This window comes from Solanum lycopersicum, chromosome 12 (genome assembly GCF_036512215.1).
Source record: "Solanum lycopersicum chromosome 12, SLM_r2.1".
NCBI classification, from domain to species: Eukaryota; Viridiplantae; Streptophyta; class Magnoliopsida; order Solanales; family Solanaceae; genus Solanum; species Solanum lycopersicum.
The window spans coordinates 2,616,688-2,640,797 of record NC_090811.1 but is presented as its reverse complement, the minus strand read 5'-3'; the positions used below and the strand labels follow the sequence as shown (position 1 = coordinate 2,640,797).

At 30.4% G+C, this 24,110-nt stretch overlaps 2 protein-coding genes across 8 annotated transcripts; both read left to right on the top strand.

Moving 5' to 3' along the window:
• The first annotated feature begins 9,264 nt into the window (after nt 1–9,264).
• On the top strand, nt 9,265–13,443 carry LOC101055579 (cytokinin dehydrogenase 3). 6 transcript variants are annotated; one of them, XR_011213249.1, is made up of 5 exons: nt 9,265–9,951; nt 10,743–10,870; nt 11,233–11,496; nt 11,914–12,008; nt 12,804–12,941. XR_011213249.1 is itself a non-coding variant. In XM_019211281.3 (5 exons), exons 1-4 carry the CDS (start codon nt 9,321–9,323, stop codon nt 11,956–11,958), a joined length of 1,068 nt encoding a protein of 355 aa, XP_019066826.1. In that variant the 5' UTR covers nt 9,265–9,320; the 3' UTR covers nt 11,959–11,964; nt 12,804–13,443. The 6 variants fall into 6 exon arrangements, 5 of the variants coding, with proteins under 5 accessions (XP_019066826.1, XP_069148564.1, XP_019066827.1 ...); XM_019211281.3 differs by having other exon boundaries at nt 11,914–11,964; nt 12,804–13,443; XM_069292463.1 differs by having other exon boundaries at nt 11,696–12,008.
• A 1,838-nt stretch (nt 13,444–15,281) lies between these two features.
• On the top strand, nt 15,282–23,629 carry LOC101243673 (zinc finger CCCH domain-containing protein 64). Of its 2 annotated transcripts, XR_738688.4 has the most exons (11): nt 15,282–15,437; nt 16,699–16,972; nt 18,515–18,644; nt 18,742–18,858; nt 19,603–19,720; nt 20,290–20,726; nt 20,850–21,129; nt 21,947–22,040; nt 22,745–22,875; nt 23,039–23,250; nt 23,374–23,629. XR_738688.4 is itself a non-coding variant. In XM_010315452.4 (10 exons), exons 1-10 carry the CDS (start codon nt 15,363–15,365, stop codon nt 23,165–23,167), a joined length of 1,785 nt encoding a protein of 594 aa, XP_010313754.1. In that variant the 5' UTR covers nt 15,282–15,362; the 3' UTR covers nt 23,168–23,629. The 2 variants fall into 2 exon arrangements, 1 of the variants encoding a protein (XP_010313754.1); XM_010315452.4 differs by having other exon boundaries at nt 23,039–23,629.
• The last annotated feature ends 481 nt before the right edge of the window (nt 23,630–24,110 follow it).

Here is a 24,110-nt window from a genome sequence, read left to right as displayed (position 1 = left end):
TATATATATATATTGGCTGTCATATGGACATATATACTTGGGATTGGACAATTTATTAATATTATTGTACTTTTGGGGGTTCACTAAAAATTCTGATGCAATCAATATATGCATAGCATGATTGCACATCAAGACAAATTTGGTCTTGGCCAAAGGACTAGTTGGTTAAGTACTAATGTTTATTTTTTCTTCTTTCAATTGGAGACATATGTGAGACCACCTCTTATGAATCATGATAATGGCATCCCCATGAAGATATGCAATATCTTCTAGGGTACTCCCACACCACAAGGTTTTTTTTTGTTCTGCTCCACTTGACGCTTCAATTTCATCTCGACCAGAAATGAAATCAGAATTTGGATATTATTGTATTGAGAGGATAGTAAATTTTGAAATTATCTTTTAACATCATTGAGGGTATCGTGAGGAGGTTTTCAATATTATTGCACCATCTTTTTGTTTGTCTCTCAATCTATCAACCTTACTTGATGCTTCAATTTCTCCCGATCATTATCGAATTCAGATGTTTTAGAATTGGGAGGATAGTGCATTTTGGAATGTGTCTTTAACATTATTAAGGGTACTATGAGGCCTTCAGTGTTATTGCACAACCTTTTGTTTGTCTCTTAATCTATCAACCTTACTCGACGCTTTAATTTCTCCCGATCATTATCGAATTCAGATGTTATAGAATTGGGAGGATAGTGAATTTTGCAATGTGTCTTTAACATTATTAAGGGTACTGTGACGCCTTCAGTATTTTGCACAACCTTTTGTTTGTCTCTCAATCTATCAACCTTACTTGACGCTTCAATTTCTCCCGATCATTATCGAGTTTAGAATTTTTAATGTTATAAAATTGGGAGGATAGAGAATTTTGGAGTGTATCTTTAACATTATTAAGGGTTTCGTGAGACCTTCAGTATTATTGCACAACCTTCTGTTTATCTCTCAATCTATCAACCATATTTGGCGCTTCAATTTCTCCCGATCATTACCGAATTCAGAATTTAAATGTTATATAATTGGGAGAATAGTGAATTTTGGAATACATCTTTTAACTTTAACGGGGGTACCACAAGGCCTTTAGTATTGCAAGACCTTTTGCCTACTTTTAATCTATCAACCTCACTTAACGCTCCAATTCCTCTTGATTAATAACAAATTTATAATTTAAACATTACAAGTTTTAAATCGCGATATTGAATTTCAAAATGCATCTTTTAACTTTATTTAGGGTACTATGAGGCATTTATAGTTGCACAACTTTTTATATGTCTCTAAATTAATCAGTTCCACTTGATGCTCTAATTTCTTTCAATAATCAATAGTAAATTTAGATTTAGACATTTTAATTTTAGAATTCTGAGAGTGAAGACCGAAATGCATCTTTTAACTTAATTCTAGGTACCACGAGGGCCTTCACTATTGCATGACCTTTTATTCATCTCTCAATCTATTAGCTCCACTTGACACTCAAATTCCTTTCAATCAGCAGCGAATTTAGATTTTAGACGTTATAAATTAAAAATTGAGAAAGTAATAACTTCAGAATGCATCATTAAATCACGAGGCCTTCACTATTGCACGATCTTTTGTCTATCTCTCAATCTATCGATCCCACTTGGCGTTCTAATTTCTCACAATCAATAGCGAATTCAATATTTAGATGTTATAAATAAAAAAATTTCAAAATTTTGACATAATATCCAGTGCGACTGCTCTCGTGATTCCTATTTCATGAAATTCTTGTTCTTTTACGACATACCATAAATTGTATCATCTTAAGCATTTCATCTCAAATAATTTATTTAATGAATTTTAACACGTGATAGCAGCTTAGGTAGTTAGTTATCATTTTTTATTAGATTACCAATTAATATATATAAAGAAATCTATCTGTAGTTAACTTATAAGCAACCAAATAACTAAGGTTGTTCAAAATCGAACCGAAATCGATAAGCCGAATCGATAAAAAAGTTATTGGTTTATAGTACTGGGTTATTAGTTTAGTCTTTTTGTTATCTGGTTATCAGTTCTTAACGGTTTAAAGTTTTTTTCTTAACGGATTAACCGATGACCTGATAGTAAATTAAATATTTATATTTATACCATTTTGTATATAAAGTCCTCGACTTAGAGTTTAATTTCCTACTTTTATTTTTAGTTGTCTCAAACACTTGATTATTCTACGATGTAAAAGTGTTTGCTTTTGAGCAAGATGTAACTTGTGAACTCAAGTGCATGGTTTATTTGGTTTGTCACCTTGTTTCTAAGTGATTTTCAATATATTTTCTTTTGGGTCAAATCTTAACGGTTAAACCGATAACGATCAAAAATCGATAAACCAATAACCGATAAGCCAATATCTTAATGGTTCTATAACGGTTTAGCATCACTACAAACCGATAACCAATTAGTCAACCCGATAAACTTTAAAACCGAACCAAACCGATCAAAACACAGCCCTACAAATAACTATGTAAAATATAGTTGGTATATAAAATATTACATATTGAAACAAAAATTGTCTTGTCTAAAAGATTTAACACTCTGATCAATTTAATTTTCTAGTACTTAGAAATCAGTGGGAAAAAAATTGACTTTCTTGTGAGTTTAGTGATTTTATTTTTCCTCCCGTGACATAATATTCTAGGGGTGAAAAGTGATAATTAGTAGACGTTTGTCAAGTAAGCCATTCTATTTTTTTTATTTTTTATTTTTGAAATTTCGTATGTTTTCTCATTGCTAATTTTCTCTGTATCGTTTTAATTTTATTTCGAAATTCCTAAAGGACAACATGTGTGCAACAGGACACTATCATTTCTCACTTATACAAACAGAAGCGAAATGTATAAATTGCGTTTCTGTTTGTATAAAGCGTGAGAAAATTATATATACACATGTAAGTACACATATTTTCGTCATATACACTTATAATTATACAATAAAAATACTTCCCTGCTCAGTTTCTTTTGTCTTTCTCGTTTTAAACAATTTTCAAATTGTATCTAATTTCTCTCTTTCTCGTTTTATACAATTCGATTCAATTGTATATTCCTTGTCAAGTCTCTTTTGTCTTTCTCTCTTTCTCATTTTATACAAATTCTAATTGTATATAATCGTTCTATACACTTATAATAATACAATTCGTTTTTATACAGTTCTCTGCCCAAGTGTCTTTCTCTTTCTTGTTTTATACACTTCGTTTCATACAATTTGCTTTTAACTGTATATGTATAGCGATTTATACAGTTTCTATGTTTGCTATAGAACGCAATTATGCAAACTTTGCTATAACATACAAATATGAATTTTTTATTTTGCTATATGTAAAAGTTGCCCATAAAAAAGTGGGTGGGTACATACCTGACGAATATATAGGATAATTTTTTCTATTTTTTTTTTTTTTAGAGATTGTGTATGTTTTCTCATTGCTAATTTTTTCTGTATCGTTCTAATTTTATCCCGAAACCCCCAAGGGACAACATGTGTGCAACATGACATTATCCTTTCTAATATTCGATTGTGTACTAAAAGGAATCATATTATATATCTTACTATTGATGATGATATATTCCATAATTTATATTGTTGAAACAAAAATTAATAATTCAACTTGTTCAAAGATTGCAAAACAAATAAAAATTTCTTTTGTGATTCTTAGAATCTTTTAAATTATATATGTTTGGACCACAAAATATATATGAAAACATAATAGACTGTGTGTCACGTTGTTTGGATAAAAAACCCTACCTGCTAGATATGATCTTTAGGCCAAATTGTCAAAGATTATAAGTTGAATAGCATATTATAATTTATATTATATAGTTTTTTTCAAAAAAAATAATAATAATAATGATATATTCAAAGCTAAATCTTTGCTTGGGACCTCATAGAATATATTAGGGACTATTACACTTAACTAACATAGATACAATTATATAACTTATTCAACACAAACTCTCGTGTCTCAAATCAACTTAATATAATTTATAATTCTTCTAACTAAATTATGGAGATCTATGTGAGTTAAATATATTTGTTCGTTCAGTCGTTGAATCAGAATTTTTTTTAAAAAAAATAAAAGATTAAAATTTATGACTTTAATCAAATTTTAAATAATTTATATATAACCAAAAAGAATATATATATGAATTTTTAATCTTATTTACACGATATAATTATTCAACAAATCAGATTATTATCACTTAAATTGAACTCCCTAGTCTTCAAGCTAGCTTTGCTAGTAAATATTTATTATATACAAGAAAATATTTTATTTTTTTATGTATATACATAGATATTGATCGTTAAAATCATAATAATATAGTCTTTTTTTTAGTGTAATGACGACAAATGGGATTCAAAATTGTTTTAGGGCCATGGATTCGATCGACTCTCAACTATCTATATACAATACTAGCATTTAATGAGTATACGTTTATCGAATATTAATCTTGTGTCCGCCTCTAATTGGGTAAATTTAATTCATAATATTTGACATATTCACACTATTCATAAGTTTATAGGGATAATGCACAAGTACCCTCTCAACCTATGTCCGAAATCTCAGAGACACATTTATACTATACTAAGGTCATATTACTCCTTGAACTTATTTTATTAATAATTTTTAATCCTTTTCGGCCTACATGGCACTATCTTGTGGATTCAACGTTAGTTGACTTTTTTTTCAAGCTACTATCAGTCTGCCACGTAGGCCGAAAAGGAGTAAAAAATTACTTATGAAATAAGTTCAGGAGGTAATAGGACCTTAGTATAGTATAAGTGTGTCTCTAAAATTTCGAGCATACGTTGAAAGGGTACTTGTGCATTCTCTCAAATTTATATAATAAGGTTTCATAATATTGGACCAATATTCCATATGACCACATGGAATATTCTATTTCTTTTTTTCTCTCTCTCTTACTTTTGGTTGTTGGGACAAACCTCACAAATCACACTGCTAGACAAGACCTAATACCAAACACGAGTATGATAAATTTAATTAAATTCAGTATTTTTGACACAAATATGAAAATACACAACATGAAGGAGCTTCAAAAAAATTCACAAAATAATCTAATTTGGGACCCATATATTTAATTGTATTGTACAATTAAATCGTTGATATTAAAAAGTAAAAATTTTAAATATTAAATTCGTTAAATTTAAATTCTGAATCCGTTACCGTATCTTTTTAAGTCTTTCTTAGATGCTTGCTTGACTAGCTTGTCTTATCAAAGACTCTTGACTTGTGAAAAACAAGAAACCATATTTAAATGGTTAGGATCTTATTTGGATTCACTTGTTTTTTAATTTTATTTTGGCAAATCTTTTTCCTTATGGTAGATTGAGACAATTCAAAAGTGAAATTATGAACTAATTTAAAGCAAGGTGAACTACAAGCTCATTAACATATAATGAATTATTGATTTCGATCGACGTTGATTCAAAATTTAAATTTTTATCTATTTAATTTTTAAAGTTTTTAAAACGGTATAATGCTAATTCATATCAACTATTTGTTTCAATTAGTGAGTTTTTATCTGTATTACATATCGAAAATATTTGATTTAGATAATCTAGGTTTTGCAACACTGATTTCGCCTCTGAATCTATTGGAAATTAAATCAACATTGAAAAAATTATTATTTTTCCACTAAAATGTTTAAGAGCTATTCCGGTCACATAGATATCATATTTTAGTGAAAATTTATTTTTCACCATGCATTTTTATAGTGACCTGATTCGATGAAAAATAAGTGAGGGGAAAAATCATATTCTATAACATAAATTTTTTACTAAATTTAAGTAGAAACTTTTTTATTCTAATAACAAATTTATGGTTTTAGCTTCAACATGATCATGATTTAACATTTTCTCATAATTTTTTCGTTTTCCAAAAAAAAATCTTTACATCATCTTATATAATACTTTCTCCGTTCAGAAATGTTTATCATGTTGTGCTTATCGAAAGTCAATTTAACTAATTTTTAAAGGTAAATTAGATCAGATTAATTTCATATTTTAAACAAAAAAATTTAGATATTCTAAGACTATATAAAAAGTACTAAAAATTATAAAAAAAAAATTCATATTAATATGATGAAAAAATGCATCTTAAAATATTAGTCAAAGTTTTTATAGTTGAACTCTAAAAATAAAAATCATGACAAACAATACCGGACGGAGGAAGTAGTACGGTAAAAATAAATCTAGAACATGCATGCACATGAAATTGAAATATTCAGAAAGAAAATTTTATGAAGAAAGTATATGATAATTGAGTGTTTAGTCCTCCCTAACTCTTATCTTCTCCATGGTTTAATATTAGCAAAGATTCGTTATCTTATTAGGATTGACAAGATAAAACCTAGTATTTATTTAATTTTTATAAAGATAACATAAATTTTTATTAGTGTTAAGAGCTAATTATATCATATCTTATTTATCAAATTACAAAAATTCCTTAAAATTTAAGAATTTCGAATATATCACTCAACGTCTTTGCTGATACAAGACATATCTATCCTGATAAATCGTTTAACGTCCCGATACATTACCTTTTGATACTAGGCACACATGCATGTCCGATACATCGTGTCCCGATACATCGCGATATAATTACATCGCTTTAGAATGATATATCTTATAGTAGAAGAGCTCGAGCGAGCTCGAACTGGACAATAGATAATTTTGTAATTTGTTTAAATTGTAGAAAAAAAATTAAAAATATGAAAAAAATAAATTATGTATTAATATAATTTTTCCTTAATTTTACTTACTCTTATTTGTGAAATTTAGTTTTTTAATTATCAAGAGGTAAATTTTATTTATCTATTTTTTAAAAGGAAGTAAAAGATAGGATCAATCGAAAGTGATGAAATCTACATTGAAATTGTCAAGAATATTGGTGGTAATTATAATTGCATGGAATTGACTTTTCATAATTCATATGTTACATCAAATACCTACAAATAAGATCTTACATTAAAGAAAAAAAAGATCTTAATTTGAATAAGGAAAATCATATTGATTTTTCCTTCAACTTTCCAATACATTGCCATTCTATGGTGTGTCAACTTTTTATTTGAAGATTCTTTTTATTTCCAAATCTTATTATTTTCTTATCTAATTAAATCAAAGATACTTGAAGATTTCATAAGATATTGAGTGTATAATTTTGGAAGTTACTTTTCTTATGTGCATACCTAGGCTTAGGGTGTGTTTGGTGAGAAGGAAACAATGTTTTTCATGAAATAAATTAATATAATAAGTAGAATTTATTTTTATTTTTTTAAAATGAAAAATGTTCAATTGTCATTGTCACAAATATTTTAATTGAATCAGAGAAAAAAACTTATGTCCAATGGCTATTCACAGTATTTTAATCAGAATTTATTTAATATTATGTGTTTTTTCAGTAAACTGATTTGGTGATAATGGAGAAAAAAATATCGTATTTTATAACACAATTTTTTCATCAATTCCTGTTGGAAAAAGTTTATGTTTCGAATAGTGAGCAAGTAAACCAAAAATATTAAAGATGTCTTTTGTCCACACACAAAGAATTATTAATAATTTCGTATATAATTTAGACAAATATTATAAATATACGGATATAGTGGTGATGGGTATGATGCAACATAATAGGAAGTATATAATCAAATATTAATAACACTCATAAAACTTTGAGAAATTATTTTTTAAAAATATTTTTCTCCGTATCAAGCACACCCATTTAATTATGATTATATGGTTCCTATATGTGAAACCAAGTAAATTCAAGAGGACATACTGATATAATTATTTACATTATAATAAATGCTAGATGCTAGATGTTTGGTATTATTATTCCACATAAGTATGAAGCACGTTTAACTTAAATAGATCCAAACAAAACAATAATAATAATAATAATAATAAATAAATAAATTATATCATTGGTTCAATTGATATACATGAAGTGGTTATATTAATTCAATAAATACATAATATATTTTCATGTATAACTTTTATCACAAACTATATACGCACAACAACAACAACAACAACAACAACAACAACAATAATAATAATAATAATAATAAATAAATAAATAAATAAATTATATCATTGGTTCAATTGATATACATGAAGTGGTTATATTAATTCAATAAATACATAATATATTTTCATGTATAACTTTTATCACAAACTATATACGCACAACAACAACAACAACAACAACAATAATAATAATAATAAATAAATAAATAAATTATATCATTGGTTCAATTGATATACATGAAGTGGTTATATTAATTCAATAAATACATAATATATTTTTATGTATAACTTTTATCACAAACTATAGTTTATAAGTACGCATTCTTAAGTTAATGTATAACATAATCATAATAAATTAGTATATTTTTGTATATACTAACCCTTTGTTCAAAAGAGGTAAAAATTTATTCGATATTTATATAAAGCCCATAAATATTTAGACATGTAATTACATTAGTTTTAACAATTAACCAAGGTTAATTAATTAAGATCACATGCAATTAATTCCCCTCATTAACTTAATTACTTTGCTATAATAAATTTAAATTATTTAAAACATCGAATATTGAAATAGTCACGAGAAAAATGCCCTATTCCTGTATATTCACAACAATTATCATGTCCTCTTATATTTCTATCTGGTCCTATTTATGATCGCATCTGTCTTATCCAAATGATAACGACTTCTATGACAAAAGACGCAAAGGAGGTTCAAGAACTTGCTACAGAAGACAACAAACTATCGATGAAAAGGTGGAAGATGAAACACGTTTTCTAATCCCTTTAAACGAGAAAGCTCCAAATAACTGCATACCGTTGATCAATAACATATACATCAATCTAAGATCTTGCTTACCGAATAATTAAAAAAAAATCTTCATTAATCATATAATGACAATACCATGAACAACATCAAAGAGGTGTTTATCCATCCCATGAGAAAATTGTGATGTTTTTTGGAACATAAAGGCAAAAGAGCAATAATCACAAAAATCTTTTGTCCTTTCATATCTTACACACACAATTTTCTACCCCCCACCCCCACCCCCACCCCACCCCCATGTGTAATATTATTTTTTCCAAGATCTTCTAAATCTTGTACTACCACTATATTAAAAAAATATTTTTTTTTACTTTTTTGCATGCAAATATTATTATTATTATATTATTTTCCTTCTCTATAAATACCCTCATATCACTCACTTTTCTCTTCACCAAAAATCACCTACTTCTAATAATTTCCTTTTTTTTTTCTTTCTTCTATTATGGCTAAGTTTTTTTTATCCTATGGTTATAATATTATTATTTTCTTTATTATTACTCATTTAATGTCCATTTTAGGAAAGTTAAAACCATGGAATCCTTCAATTCCTTATGAAATTCTTTCACTTAATATTTCATCAAAACTTAGTACAAATTCTCATGCTATTAAAGAATCTTCCAAAGATTTTGGAAAAATTATTCAAGAAATATTACCAGCTGCTGTTCTTTATCCTTCTTGTGTTAATGACATAATTGACCTCATACAATTTTCTTATGACCTTTCTGTCCCTTTTCATGTAGCAGCCAAAGGTCATGGACATTCCATTAGGGGACAAGCCATGGCAAAAAATGGGGTAATTGTGGAAATGAGTTCTTTAAATAATAATAATAATGAGAATTGTGGTGTTAGGGTTTCTTGGGATTCGGATTTAGGGTTTTACGCGGATGTTGGAGGTGAACAATTATGGATTGATGTTCTTCATAACACCCTAGAGTATGGCTTAGCACCTGTTTCATGGACAGATTATTTGTACCTTACCGTTGGTGGTACACTCTCTAATGCTGGAATTAGTGGTCAAACTTTTCGATATGGTCCTCAAATAAGTAACGTTCATGAGATGGATGTTATTACAGGTAAAATCTTACGTATAACACGTAAACATTATACTTTATTTTTCTCTATACTAAATAATTTAATGATAACTCTTCCAATATAATAGAAAAACTATATTGATATTTCATATATTCATTAAGTTCACTTAAAGATAAAAGGTCTTCCTATTATTATTATTTTATTGGGTATTTTCATGGAAAGTGTTCAAGTACAAAAATAAAAAAAAAAAGAGATGGGGGAGATAGTCACTATCAATATTTAGTTTAGATAAGAAATATAATCATGTTTGGAGCCTAACTAATATAAGATTCTTTTAGAAAAAAATTCATACTTTAATTTTATTTTTTCTTTTAATATTTAAAAGTATGTGTCTTAGTAAGTATTTCATAGGTTGCAATGTCTCTTTTTCCACCTGGAAGATCTTGTAGGTAAGATTTTTCACCTTATACTAAAATAAATATATCACAAAAATCTAAACTATATTTCTTTTATCATAGAAAAAATTGTCTATACTTCAATTAATTGCAAGTGGCTATATATATATATATATATATAATTGGTAATTTACTAGTGCATGCATGACCAAAAACATTCTTTATATATTAATTAATTTGGGGAATAATAATAATAATAATAATAATAATAATAATATATTTTTTGGTGATGCATGCTAATATATGATAATACAATTAAATTTATGATTTTTTTATTTAATTATTATTGAATATATGATAATACAATTAAATTTATGATTTTTTTTATTTAATTATTATTGTTTTTGTTGTTGTTGACTCATGTTTGGTTTCATCAGGTAAAGGGGAATTAATGACTTGCTCCAAAGATATGAATTCAGAATTGTTTTTTGGAGTTTTAGGAGGTTTGGGACAGTTTGGAATAATAACAAGAGCAAGAATTGTCTTGGATAAAGCACCAACAAGAGTAAGTACGATGATATTTGACTGAACACGAAATTTATGAAGAAAAAAAAGATTTTTAAAATCGGTGAATTCTAGTCACCATTTTTATGTATGGTGTTTACTTGTATGTTTTCTGGATACATCTGATATATATATATATACTGCTTTCGGATAACAACTAAGAGATCTATTCGAGGAACCTAGCCTCTAAATAAACACACTTATCTAAGTTAAAAATTGTTTCTAAGTATTAATATGCTATTTTTCTCGAAACATATTAAAGAATAAAAAGTGTTATATATATAAACAGAACAAATAAATATTAGTTTAAACTTCAATTCTTACCTATGCAAATGTATAATTATGAATTTTTTTTTCTTGTAGGTGAAATGGGTGAGAATGTTATATGATGATTTCTCAAAATTCACAAAAGATCAAGAACATCTTATTTCAATTCATAATAATGGATTGGATTATGTTGAAGGCTCTCTAATGATGGAGCAAAGCTCTCTAAATAATTGGAGATCTTCATTTTATTCACCTTCCAATCAAACCAAAATTGCTTCATTATTATCCAAAAATAAAATCATGTATTGCTTGGAAATAGTGAAGTACTATGATGACCAAAATGCTAATACTATTGATAAGGTATGTATTTCTCAAATTTACGTGATTCACTTTTTTATACTCATATATATATATATTCAGTCAAAGTGCATTATATGCGTTGATTTTGAAATTGTCAATGTATTTTAACATGTTATTTTACTAAAGAGGTTCAATATCTTTTATATATATATAAGATTGATTTTTATATATACGTTGTAATTTTTTAACGATTGTAGAGGAGTTGAAGAAGTTGGTAAAAGGATTGAAGTATGTAGGTGGATTTATGTTCAAGAAAGATGTGAGTTTTGTGGAATTTTTGAATAGAGTTAGAAGTGGGGAATTAGAGTTACAATCAAAAGGAATGTGGGATGTTCCACATCCATGGCTCAATTTGTTTGTACCAAAGTCTTCTATCATGCATTTTAATGCTGCTGTTTTTGTGGACATAATCCTCAGACAAAACAAGACAAATGGACCCATACTTGTCTACCCAACAAGTAGGAAAAGGTACTCACAAAAACTATCATTTCACCCCCACCCCACCCCCTTAGGTAAGTAATATATAGTTATAATATACTATAATCTCCGTCAATTTTTAGTTGTTATAATTTTCCTTTTTTAGAGTTAAGTAATAATAATTTTGATTAATATTTCACGACGTGTATTTTTTTCATCATATTGATATGCAGATAGAATTTTATAGTACTTTTCGTATAGTTTTTGCATATCTATATTTTTTGTTTTAAATATCGAGTTAATGTAAGAAAAAGAGTGAAACTGACTTTCGAAAAGAGCAAGGTGACAAAATGGACATAGGGAATAGCACATCTTTTGTCTCAATTTATGTGATGTTTGTTCGATTTGAATTTTGATACAGAGTTTAAGAGAAAAAAAATGTAAGACTTTTGAAACTTCAATCTGAATTTAATTATAGATGTTTGTATGGTTATAAATTATCTGATTAAAGATAAAAATAAGCGTTTTAAAGTTAACTTGTTACTAAATATAGATATATCAATCATTATTTTTAGATTGCTTAATGTAAAAAAAGTGTGTTACATATATTATATTGAATATGAGAGAGTAGTATCGAGTTTAATATATATATATATATATATATATATATATATATATTGGGAGAATTATTATAAAATTTAAGAGAGTTCAGTAAAACTCAATAACTTTATTCTTTAGCTTTATATTTATACTAAGAAGTTCAACTAATATATATATATATATAATATTTCTCTTTGTTATATTTTTAAGATTATACATGATATCTTATTGAGTGATTTAATATTATAAAAAAATATTATTTTTATTTATTTATTTTTGAAAATATGCAGATGGGATGATAGGATGTCAGCAATAATACCAGAAGAAGAAACATTTTATTGTGTGGGACTTTTACATTCTTCAAGTGGATATAATGAATGCAAAATTTTGGATAATCAAAATGAAGAAATATTAAATTATTGTGATAAAGTTGGCCTCAATATAAAGCAATATCTTCCACATTACAAGACAAAAGAGGATTGGATCAAACATTTTGGTAAAAAATGGAATATTTTTCAACAAAGAAAAGATCTATTTGATCCAAAGATGATTCTATCACCAGGACAAAGAATTTTTAATTAGGTTTTCATCAATAAATAGTACGATATAATGATAGGGATGATAAAAGATGACAAATATTTCGTGAAATTAGTTGAAATGTGTAAAAGTTGGCTCGAACATCAGAATCGTCCTATAAGGCTATAGGGTGGTAAAAGGTGACAGATATTTCGTGAAATCAGTTAAACTATGTAAAAGCTGATTCGAACATCAGAATCGTTAAGGGTAGGAGGGAGGGTTGTAAGTTTTTAATTGTTGGAGTTGATGTATTTTTATTTTATTTTATTTTGGTGTGTTAGAAAGATAAATTAGATGATGTAAAGCTTTTTTAGCTACCATTTAATTATAATATGTGAAGTTTGTTTTTTATAAGTTTAATGTAATAGGTAAAATAACAATATTAATATATTACCTCCTAATTATTTATAAATTATTCTAGTGTTAGGAAATAAACAATACTTAATACTAAGAATAAAAAAGTATAAATTGATAAATTATTTCTTTTAACTTTTTAAATTTGATGAGTAAAAGTATCGAATATTTATTTTTATTATAATAAACAAGTATAAATAAACGGAGAAAATATTATTTATATATAATTGACTTGTTCAAGCAATGACTTAATTAGCATTAACTTTCCCATATCATTTTTTTTTTTTTTGACTTTGATTGATATAAGATAATTATATTTTCTTACCCTTTTGGTTGCATTAATTAAACGTTTTAAATGGAGTATTTTCTCTCAATTACATGTCCCTCCAAAGTTTAGAGACGGAGACAGAAATTTAGTAAAAGGTGTGCAAATCACGTAACTTTTAATAATGCGATCCTTTTTTAAATCCTACGTAAATATAAAATGTTGAATACATCAAAGTTCAAACTATTCTTTTTCATATTATTACTATTAGTACAATAAATATACGAATAAATTTCAAATATCAGATAATTATAGATATGAGTTTAGATTAATGATTATGCCTGGAATATGGAGGGCAAAAAGTTGAAATGTATGAAAGGCAAAAAGGCTGCTAAAATCTAAATAAAGAGTTTAACAAGTAGCCAAATCTTTGCCCTTTTAACCTTTGTGGCTGCTTGTCTATGTCCTATCTTGACTTTTTACATTCTCATTTTTCTCTTTATCAAACATTATATAACAATATTCTTACATATTTTATCAAACAATAAAAAAAAAATTATTTAGATGAATAGTTTTTAATAAATAATTACAATTTTAATGATATTTTTTTTTATTTTTTAAAATAATATTATGTTAAATCTGTAACATGTAATTAAGCATGCAATATATATGTATTATAATTGTTTTTAAAAGTATATTAAGTTTGTTCAGTAAGAAGTTGACACATTATATTATAAGTGTATTAAAATGCGTGATAAATGTATTATTATTCATGAATAAAATTTGTATTATATGTGAGTAATAAATTGTTATTTTTAGTATGAATTGAAAGTGTATTATAAATGTATTAAAAGTGATGAATTGAAAAAAAAAATATTATTGCTATAAATGGTAAATATTTTTTATTTATAGTATTGTGGGGAACTTTAATATATAACCACTTAAAAATAGCCTAATTACTTTCCATAGCTATAGTTTGATAATTACGGTTAGGTAATTATATATTATACATGTGTATTTGTATATATTGCAAGATAGATTGACAGAAGGAGGAGAGAGGCGAGCGAGACAGGGAGAGAGGAGAGAGGAAAGAGAGGGATGAGAAAGTCAAGAGAGAGAGAGAACAATGAGTCGGAGAGAAGTGATGTATATTTATATAATTGTATACAATACATATGCATTTGTATATACGGCAAGCGAGGTTGAGAGAGGGAGGAGCGAGGCGTGTAAGATTGAGAGAGGGAGAAGAGAGGGCAAATAGTATCAAAGGTGAATTGTATATATATATAGGTTAGATAATATACATATATATTTGTATATCCAGACGAATTATACATATACAAACGTGACTAATTATACAAACTCGAAGTCACCTCACATAATTAATGTATAATGTTAGTCGCGAGTGGTAATTATAACAAATTATAACTATGATGAATAATTAAATAGTATAAATTTGCTTAGCCGCGTAATTTTTCCTAGTATATTTCTGTTAAATATCCCAAAAAAGTATAACTTAGATATAAGACAAAAATTGGTTATAACACTAAATTGTTACATATTGGGCCTGAAAACCCATTGCAGGATTTAAGCCCAATACCCGATTCACTTTTTTTCTTCTTCTTCTTTCTCACTGAACTCAAAGCTCTCAGCTATGGCTCCTCTCAAAATTCTCCTCTGTGGTGATGTACTCGGCCGTCTCAATCATCTATTCAAACGCGTTTCTTCGGTTCGTCTTCTTCTTTAATTTCATATATATCATGTTTGTATTCATATAATAGATAGATTACAGAGGCGGATGCACAGTATTGGTACCGAGTTCATTTGAATCCAATACTTTTGATACGTAGAAGTAATTTATGTGTAAAATCCACGAAAAATGCTTCAAAGAGAATACATAACTTTGAAAATACTGTGGGAGTAATGCTAAGCACCTTTAAGAGTATCCATAAAGTTTAAATTGTGCTCTAGATAGTTTGCTGACTTTAAGTTCTGGATTTGGTATAGTGTAAATATGAATTACTTAGTTTAGAGCCGAGATATGTTGTGATTACTTAGTTTAGAGCTGAGTTTGTGGAGGTTGTGTGATTTCAGGTTAGAGATAGAAGGTTAGTAGATAGTGTTGATACTTAGAAGCTATTGGAAAATGTCAATTCTAGTATACTTAGTTTCAGTTTATTATAGTTTGTACATTGTATATATATATGGAACTTAGCATATAGTAAGTACACATGGGTCTTTACAGATGAAATGAAAGGTTCTTTGTCTCTCCCCATTCCACTGACTCCATGACAAGATATCTCGATTTCTCATTTGAATCTGAAGTGTAACAGATTGTAGTGTCTTATTTCGCAATCCATCCATCCATCCATCCTATTAGTTGTAGTTTCTTGCTCTTCTATGGATAAGAGGTGGGGAAGACACAAAGTAGGCTAGAAGGTTAGTAGATAGTAGTGTGTTGTCAAGCTATCTGTCCATCTTAGAAGTCGTAGTTTCTTTCCCTTGGATAGATAGGAGGTCGTGGAGAACACAAGTGAGATATAGTAGTGTGTTGTCAAGCTAGCCGTCCATTTTAGTAGTCGTAGCTTCTTGCCCTTTGATAGATAGAAGGTCATGGAGGAACAATTAGGCTAGAAGGTTAGTATATAGAAGTGTGTTGTCTCGCTATCTGTCCATCCTAGTAGTCGTAGTTTCTAGCCCTTCGATTCCTGATGCTTTCTGTTTTTTTTTGTGTATATTGATGACCATATTATTTTGTCGTAGTAACTGCTCAGTATGCTTTGTTATGCTTTCACTTACATTACTTCTCTTTGGATTGCTTGGGACTGTTCATTTCTCGAGTCGAGGGTCTATCAGAACCAACCTCTCTACTTCTGAGGTAGGGGTAAGGTCTACATGCATTCTACCCTCCCCAGACTCCACCTTGTGGGACTACATTGGGTATGTTGTTGTTGTTGTTGTAATTTAGAGCTGAACTTGAACTCTTTCAGGTGAACAAGGCAGCTGGTCCATTTGATGCTCTTCTTTGCGTAGGCCAATTTTTTCCTGATTCAGTTGAGGGGATTGATGAATTCAATGGCTACATTGAGGGGCGTTCCAAGATTCCGATACCGACCTATTTCATTGGTGATTATGGTGCAGGGTCCCCAAAAATATTGTCAGAAGCATTAAAGGACCCGAGTAACAAAGGGTTTAAGATGGAGGGTTTAAGAGTCTGTGACAATTTGTACTGGTTGAAAGGAAGTGGGAAGTTTAGCCTTAATGGTAAGCACTAACCAGCACCTCGTTTTTCTTTTTATTCCAATTTGCTTAATGAAAGTGAAAGACTTAGTGTACGGACTGAACAGGCTGCTTAGAAGTTTGTGTCTGCATCCACTTCTTTTTCTTCATAATTGTGGTGTCCTGGCTAGCTTGAGCTCTTTCGCGGAAAAAACACTCCCATTTTTCCCTCGGCTAGAATTTGAACCCGAGACCTCATGGTTCAGCCTACTTTGTTAACCACTAGGCCACACCCTGTGGTGTTTTTTGCATCTACTCTACTAGGGGTGGTGTGTGTATGTATATTACATATTTTTGTATAGTTGGAAATGTCTATTGACTGGACAAGTATGCACACCTCTACTATTTCACCTGGTGCCTGCTCCTGCCACTAACGCAATTTCACATAGCTTTACCCAAGGCTTAGACCGGTGGAATGAAATGACCTTGCTCTTGTTTCTTCTGGGATATATACCCTGGTCTTCATATGGTCTTTTCCGGCTTCATTATAGTTAAGCCTCATTTATACATGCTTAAAAGATGTATGTTATAGAATGTTTGTATTTGTTGCTACAAAAGAATGGTGGCTTGTACACACACGCACTCACAATATTTAATCCGGCTTGGTGGATAGGGATAGATAGGGGAGCATTTGGATAATATTTAAAGTTGTTGGGCAAAGCAGATGGGTGCACCTTTTACAAAATGACTTTGTTAAATGCAGTTTATCATTTCCTTGTTCAAACTTGTACTGTTTGGTCTAGCAGTTCACACATGTAGCAAGAATGAAATCTTGGCGCAGATATATTGAAAGCTGTTAAGTCTTTAAAACTATTAGCTAAAAATTCTCTATAGAAGTTGGTAAAAAAAAGGGTTGTATTGTCTCCTACCTCTCTGTGGTATTGAACAAAAGCCTATGTCATTGCTTACAGAAGCCAAATGGACTATATGTTGCTAAATTATTATTCCAATGTTGTATTGAATTAAAGATAGTAGGCAGTTGCACCATTTCCAAGTTATACATTGTGAGATGCTGATGTCTATGATTTGAAAAATGGAACTTTTCATGAGAGTATCTAAGCACCGTGCAATTTTACATATCCAACAGAAAATAAAATGTGAGCACATCCAAACATCACACAATGTATCTTAATTTCGTGGAGTTGTGTACCTTTTTTGCTTAATTGGCTAGTTTGTTTCAATTCATTCTGGATTGAGGCGCAGTTGGTTGTCCAATTGATGTTATTGGTTATTATTTTCGTATTCAATGTTATATTGTAATAACTGCACCCAGTTCACGATAACCCTGGGGTTTACCCTAATTTTGGAAAGTTCATCCTATTGATTGGTTAGTTTGCTTTGTGAGAATAGAATCTCACCAAACAGGGTGTGTCTAAGCTCATGTTTTTGGAATGGTGAGACTGAAAGAGATTTGGATTTCATATTATGTCTGCGCATCGAATTACAGTTTTCTTATATGGAGGTGCATGACTCAACAATTATATTTTTTGTTGGATATGATAGCTGATATACTGTACTCATGTTTAGGGTTATCTGTGGCATACTTATCTGGTAGGCGAACTCCAAGTGGAACTCAATTCGGAACATATAGTCAAGATGATGTTGATGCTTTGAGGGCTTTAGCAGAGGATCCAGTAACAGTAGACATCTTTCTTACATATCCTTTGATTTTATATTGATCTTCGTCATTTTCTTCACCCCCCCTATTGCAAGTACTCTATACAATCTCTTTGATTTCCTTAATAAAAAAACACTAATGAGTGGCCCAGTGGAGTAACAAATGGAACGACATCAAAAGCTCCTGTAGAAATTTCTGATTCATCTGGGAGTGATCCCACAGTGTCAGAGTTGGTAACTGAGATTAAGCCTCGGTGAGTGATCATATTTTTCAAAATGCAGTTCACTTGTTGAGTTGGTGTCATGACTCATGGGCAACCAAGTCCTTTGCTCTTGAACTTCATTTGAACATACCTTCTCGACCTTTGGAGAAGAAAATTTGAACTCAAAATTTGGAGCCAACAACTATGTGGAATTTTTCATTTTAATTTTGTACTACAAAATTAATGTTTGTACATCTATATGCTTCCACTCGACGTCTTTATATTCAGTTTATTTTTCTTATTTATTAATAGTGCAAGCTTCATCACACCTCGATTGGACTGCAGACTGCCATTTCATAGTTAATTTGAGCTGATATGTGCCACTGATCTTCTTTATCTGGTGGTTGAACTGGTAATCTTTTACAAGAGTTCCATTTCGCAGTGGAAATGTCTGTCTTTGATATACTTAGGATTCACCTAAAATAAAATTAAGCAGTAGGAATTTGCATTTAGCACCGCTTAATGGGTGTCAATCTGAAAAATTAAGTAAAATTTCAATAAATATATTCTTGCTTTCAGAGAATCCACAATGTTCTGTTCATGTGAAGGAAGTATCTGTTCAAATGGCTATTTTGTAATCCTGCTATTTTAAAAGAAATGCTATTGAAATCAGGAACTTTCTGTTGCTTTCTAGTTCATTTTTCATTTTAACGAACCAGAACTGAAATTGTACTTTGTTGCCCAATAAATCCACAGATATGAATTTTTCCCTAGCTGAATTTGTTTTACTGGTAGGTATCATGTTGCAGGAACTGTGGGTGTATACTTTGATCGTGAACCATATGCTAACGTTGATGCTCTACACGTAACTCGCTTTTTGGGCTTAGCTCCTGTTGGAAACAAAGATAAACAGGTACTACAGCCGACATTTGAGTTAAATTTCCTGCTAGTATTTGTAAAAGTAGCATCTTAAGCAGTTCTATCACAAATCGAGAATGTTTAATCAAACATTATTCACTATCTCTAATTTCGGTGGCTGTCGCACTTTAACCCACACTTTCTCCTCACCTCCCTCCCCTCCCACACCACCACCACCAAAAAAATATGCCCCATAGTTATGGTTGAACATGAAACTTGTTAATAGTAATTATATATACTCAAAATGCCATAGAAACTCTTAAATCTATTCATTTTTGTAATGAAATTCTGATCTAGCTTTCAATTCTTGAAACACCATTATAAAATATAAAGTGAATTTGAGTGAAGCTAGAAATTTCCTGAACTGCACACTTCTTTTAAATGGCATACAAGTTTATAACTGAAATGAAAGACTTCTGCTGAAAAATGCAGAACATATCTTCTTAGCTAAGACTGCATCTATTTCTCGGTCTTTAAATGACAACTTCTCTCCACGTGATTTTATGTCTACCTCAGCCCTCTATATCATTTTGAATCCTCATTTTATGCATGAGTTCTTTGCAGAAATTCATTCATGCGATATCCCCCACTCCAGCATCAACAATGTCGAAAACTGAGCTTAGTGCAAAGCCACCAAACGCTACTTCATGTCCATATACAAATGTTGACAAAGCAGCCCAACCCGATGGAGCCACAAAGAGGCCCGGTGATGGTACTTCTGAGTCACAGTATTGGAGGTATGATGTATCCAAGAAAAAGCAGAAACATGGAGATGGTGGTGGTGACAGACTCTGCTTTAAATTTGCCTCTTCTGGCTCTTGTCCAAGAGGAAACCAGTGCCATTTTAGACATGATGAAGAGGCTTCAGAACAATACTCAAGAGGTGTGTGTTTTGACTTTCTCAACAAGGGGAAATGTGAAAAAGGTCCTGATTGCAACTTCAAGCACAGCTTGCAGGAAGAAGGTGACAGATCAGCATCTGGGACAGCAAGCTCTAATAGGTTATCGAACTACTTGATTTTTCTTGATGACGTTGCAGTATCAATGTTTACTGGCTTGTGGGCCTTCATTAGTGCTCCCTTGCTTTTGTAGTAAGTTTTGTGGTAACTTTAACTGTTTTTCAGGTCAAGAGAATGCTGGTTTTGTTTGTCAAGCCCAAATGTTGAGTCACATCTCATCACTAGTGTCGGAGAATATTACTACTGTGCACTTGCTAAAGGACCTTTAACACCTGATCATGTGCTGATTATGCCTATTGAACACACACCCAATACGTTATCTCTGCCACTGGAATGTGAAAAGGAACTGGAACGACTTCAAAGCAGCCTCAAAGCTTACTTCAAAAAGCAAGGGAAGGAAGCAGTTTTCTTTGAGTTCGTGCGAGGAAGTCATGCCAATCTCCAGGTATGGAAAAATTGACATTCATGTATTGCTATGAATGTATTCCTATACTATACATATTATTTTAAAAAAGGGAAGAAAAAAAGGGTATGTCTCTACCACCATTCTGTTCTTAAAAATTGGCTTGTAAACATACTTAATTTACATGTTTTGTACTTGTGGAAAAAGGTTTTATGTAGCAGCTCCCACATGTATTGTTCTATTTGTGATCTCTAGCCTTAGAAACTCTGAATAAGCACAAAGCATCCTGACTACTGGGAATGATTAGAAAACCTTCCATAGAGAGCCATTATTTGATTTTTTTTTCAGTATTCATATCTTCGTGAAAGAGTTGTCTGTGTTCATCACTCACAGTGAGGCATACCCCATGAAGGACAAACATTTGGCTAACAGGATTTATATTGAAATTACGAGTGAGATCAAATCAAAGAAATATGTAAGAATAAAATATTTGTGGAAAAAAAATGTTCAATTTGTAGAAACTTGTTTAAACTTCAGTATGGTTTACCTAAACTGTGGTTGAGAAGAGAGATTCAAACAGGGATCAAACATGATTGGCACTCGTCATGCAGGGCTTACAATAAAGACATCCAAAAGGCAGAGCCTTAATTGCACTTTTTAGAAGTTAATATTTTGATTGTACACCTTGGATCAAACTGCAGCTGCCTCACCTTAATAGATCAATCTCCTTTTGTAACATTAATAATATTATGCAATTGTGTAATTGTCTCATGTCACAGTTCTTTATTCCATTAACTTTTCTTCTTTATTATTGCTTATTTACCATTATCTTAACCTCCACTCCTTGTGTCTACTGTAGGTTGTTCCTATTCCCTCGTCCAGGGCATCTGCGGTTCGAGATATTTTTAACTTGGCTGCTGACAAATTGGGATTTAAGCTTTCTATGGTTAAAGGTATGTTCACTTTATTGTATGAAGCCGTGGGGTCCTGAATCCCTGCCACATGCCCCAACCAAATAATAGAAAGAAAAATGGTACAGGTAGAAAAAATAATGTGGAAAAAACAGCTCAGTTGTTATTCATGCCTCAGCTTTAGCTACTTGTCCTTATCCTTTGATTCCTGGTTATGTATACAGACTGAGATGAGTAGTTTCTTCAAATGTCCTTACGAGCATGGCACCTGCATAAAGTGTACCCTAGGAAGGTTTTTATTTCCACCACTGTCTTAATACCAAAACCAAGAAAAAGAAGAAAAAGAGACTACAAAACTGAATATCATTTTCTTGAGAAGCTTTGGATGTGAACAATTTCTTTTGATAAGTTACCATATTTATATATGCCCAGCACATTTGGGTACATACTCCTACATTATATAGACCTATCTAGCAAGTTCTACTCTACCGATAATTCTAACCATTGTTATACAGTAGCAGTACAGATGCTAAATTATAAACCTCTGATTTCCTCATTCAATTATTTTCTTGTTTAGTCTCTGCTAATTGGAAATGTGGGTAAGCATGGTTGTGGGGAAAACGTCATGGATTTGAATATACTCCATTGGTGCTTTCATTGTTTTGTCTTTTAACTATCACAGATTGGCTTGCGTGAGAGCAATTCAGTCTAAGAGCTGACATGTTGGTGCTTTCTTTTTACTGCAGAAGGAAGACAAGCGTTGCGGACACAGTTCGACAGAAGTTGCAGCTTATTTTATGTTGAAGTTCCTGGAGGTGATATTTTGTCACATGTTATTGAGGAGAATGAAAAATTCCCAGCTCAATTTGGTCGTGAGGTAAGATGAGTCCACCTTTATCTAGTAATGTATCATTTATAGCTAAAAATTCGACAGGTGATAAACGCTTAGTTTGCATCCTTTTTTTTTTAATGTAAAATATGTCTTAACAGCTATACTTCCGCTTAAGTAACAGACGTAACATTCCATGAACGTCCCACAGGTTTTAGCAGGCTTGTTGAATATAGCAGATAGAGCTGATTGGAGAAATTGTAAGGTTAGTAAAGAAGAAGAAACTAAAATGGCTGAGCGATTCAAGAACGGATTTCAAGAATATGATCCAAATCAATAGCATAGCCGAGAAATATGCAACACTATATATCGAGTTCTTTCTCTCGTGTTCTTCATTATATGCAACTTCAACATTTCCTTGAGGTTCTCTCTGCTCCTGGCTTCAATCTAACTGCAAGTATCTGCAAATTCTTTACATGCACGTATTCTTGTTATGCTTGAACAGTCACTATATCATTTTCTGAAAACATTGTTGTCGTTTAACAGGACGCTGTTGTAACCGCCTAACCGGGCAGCAACAACATTGCTGCAATTTCCATGTATGTAACCCCATGTCCAGTTAGGCTATTGAGGTAGTTTTGTTCATGTATGAGCTTGTGAGTTTGTTTCAACTATTTGAGATAATGTAATACACAATAGTGACAGCTTCTTCTTTTTTTTTTTCCTGAAGCAATTGTAACTTTATTGTCCACTGAATTGTTTTTTGTTTGTTAAAAATATTTGGATCCTTTATGAATTACAACTGTGGGATCTATTATATTATGTTCCAAACTTTAAAGAGTTATTTTGCTAAAGATTATCAATGTTTGTCTTCAAAACTCTTTTTTTCATGGTTACAAAAATAGTGGTTTATCAATTTTTTCTAACACTTTTTTTCGTTTTTCATTTGGTGTCTGGTACTCACATTAGAGTTTGACTGTTACAGATTTATACTGTGTAAGGCTACATTCAGGGATAAAAGCTTTTTACCAGAGATTTTTTCATATCGAAATTTGAATTCGAGATCTTTGATTAAGAATTTACAATAAAACTCTCTTGATATAAATTTGTTTTTTAGATACGGATTCAAGAGTGACTTCTTTAAGCTGCTAGGTGTACATGTTTTTTCTACAAAAACTATTTGACTTAATTTACTTTTCATTTTCGAAATTCAAGACTGTACTTCATTTAACGTACAATAGAATTGAAACATACTATTATAATTAACATACAATAGAATTGGA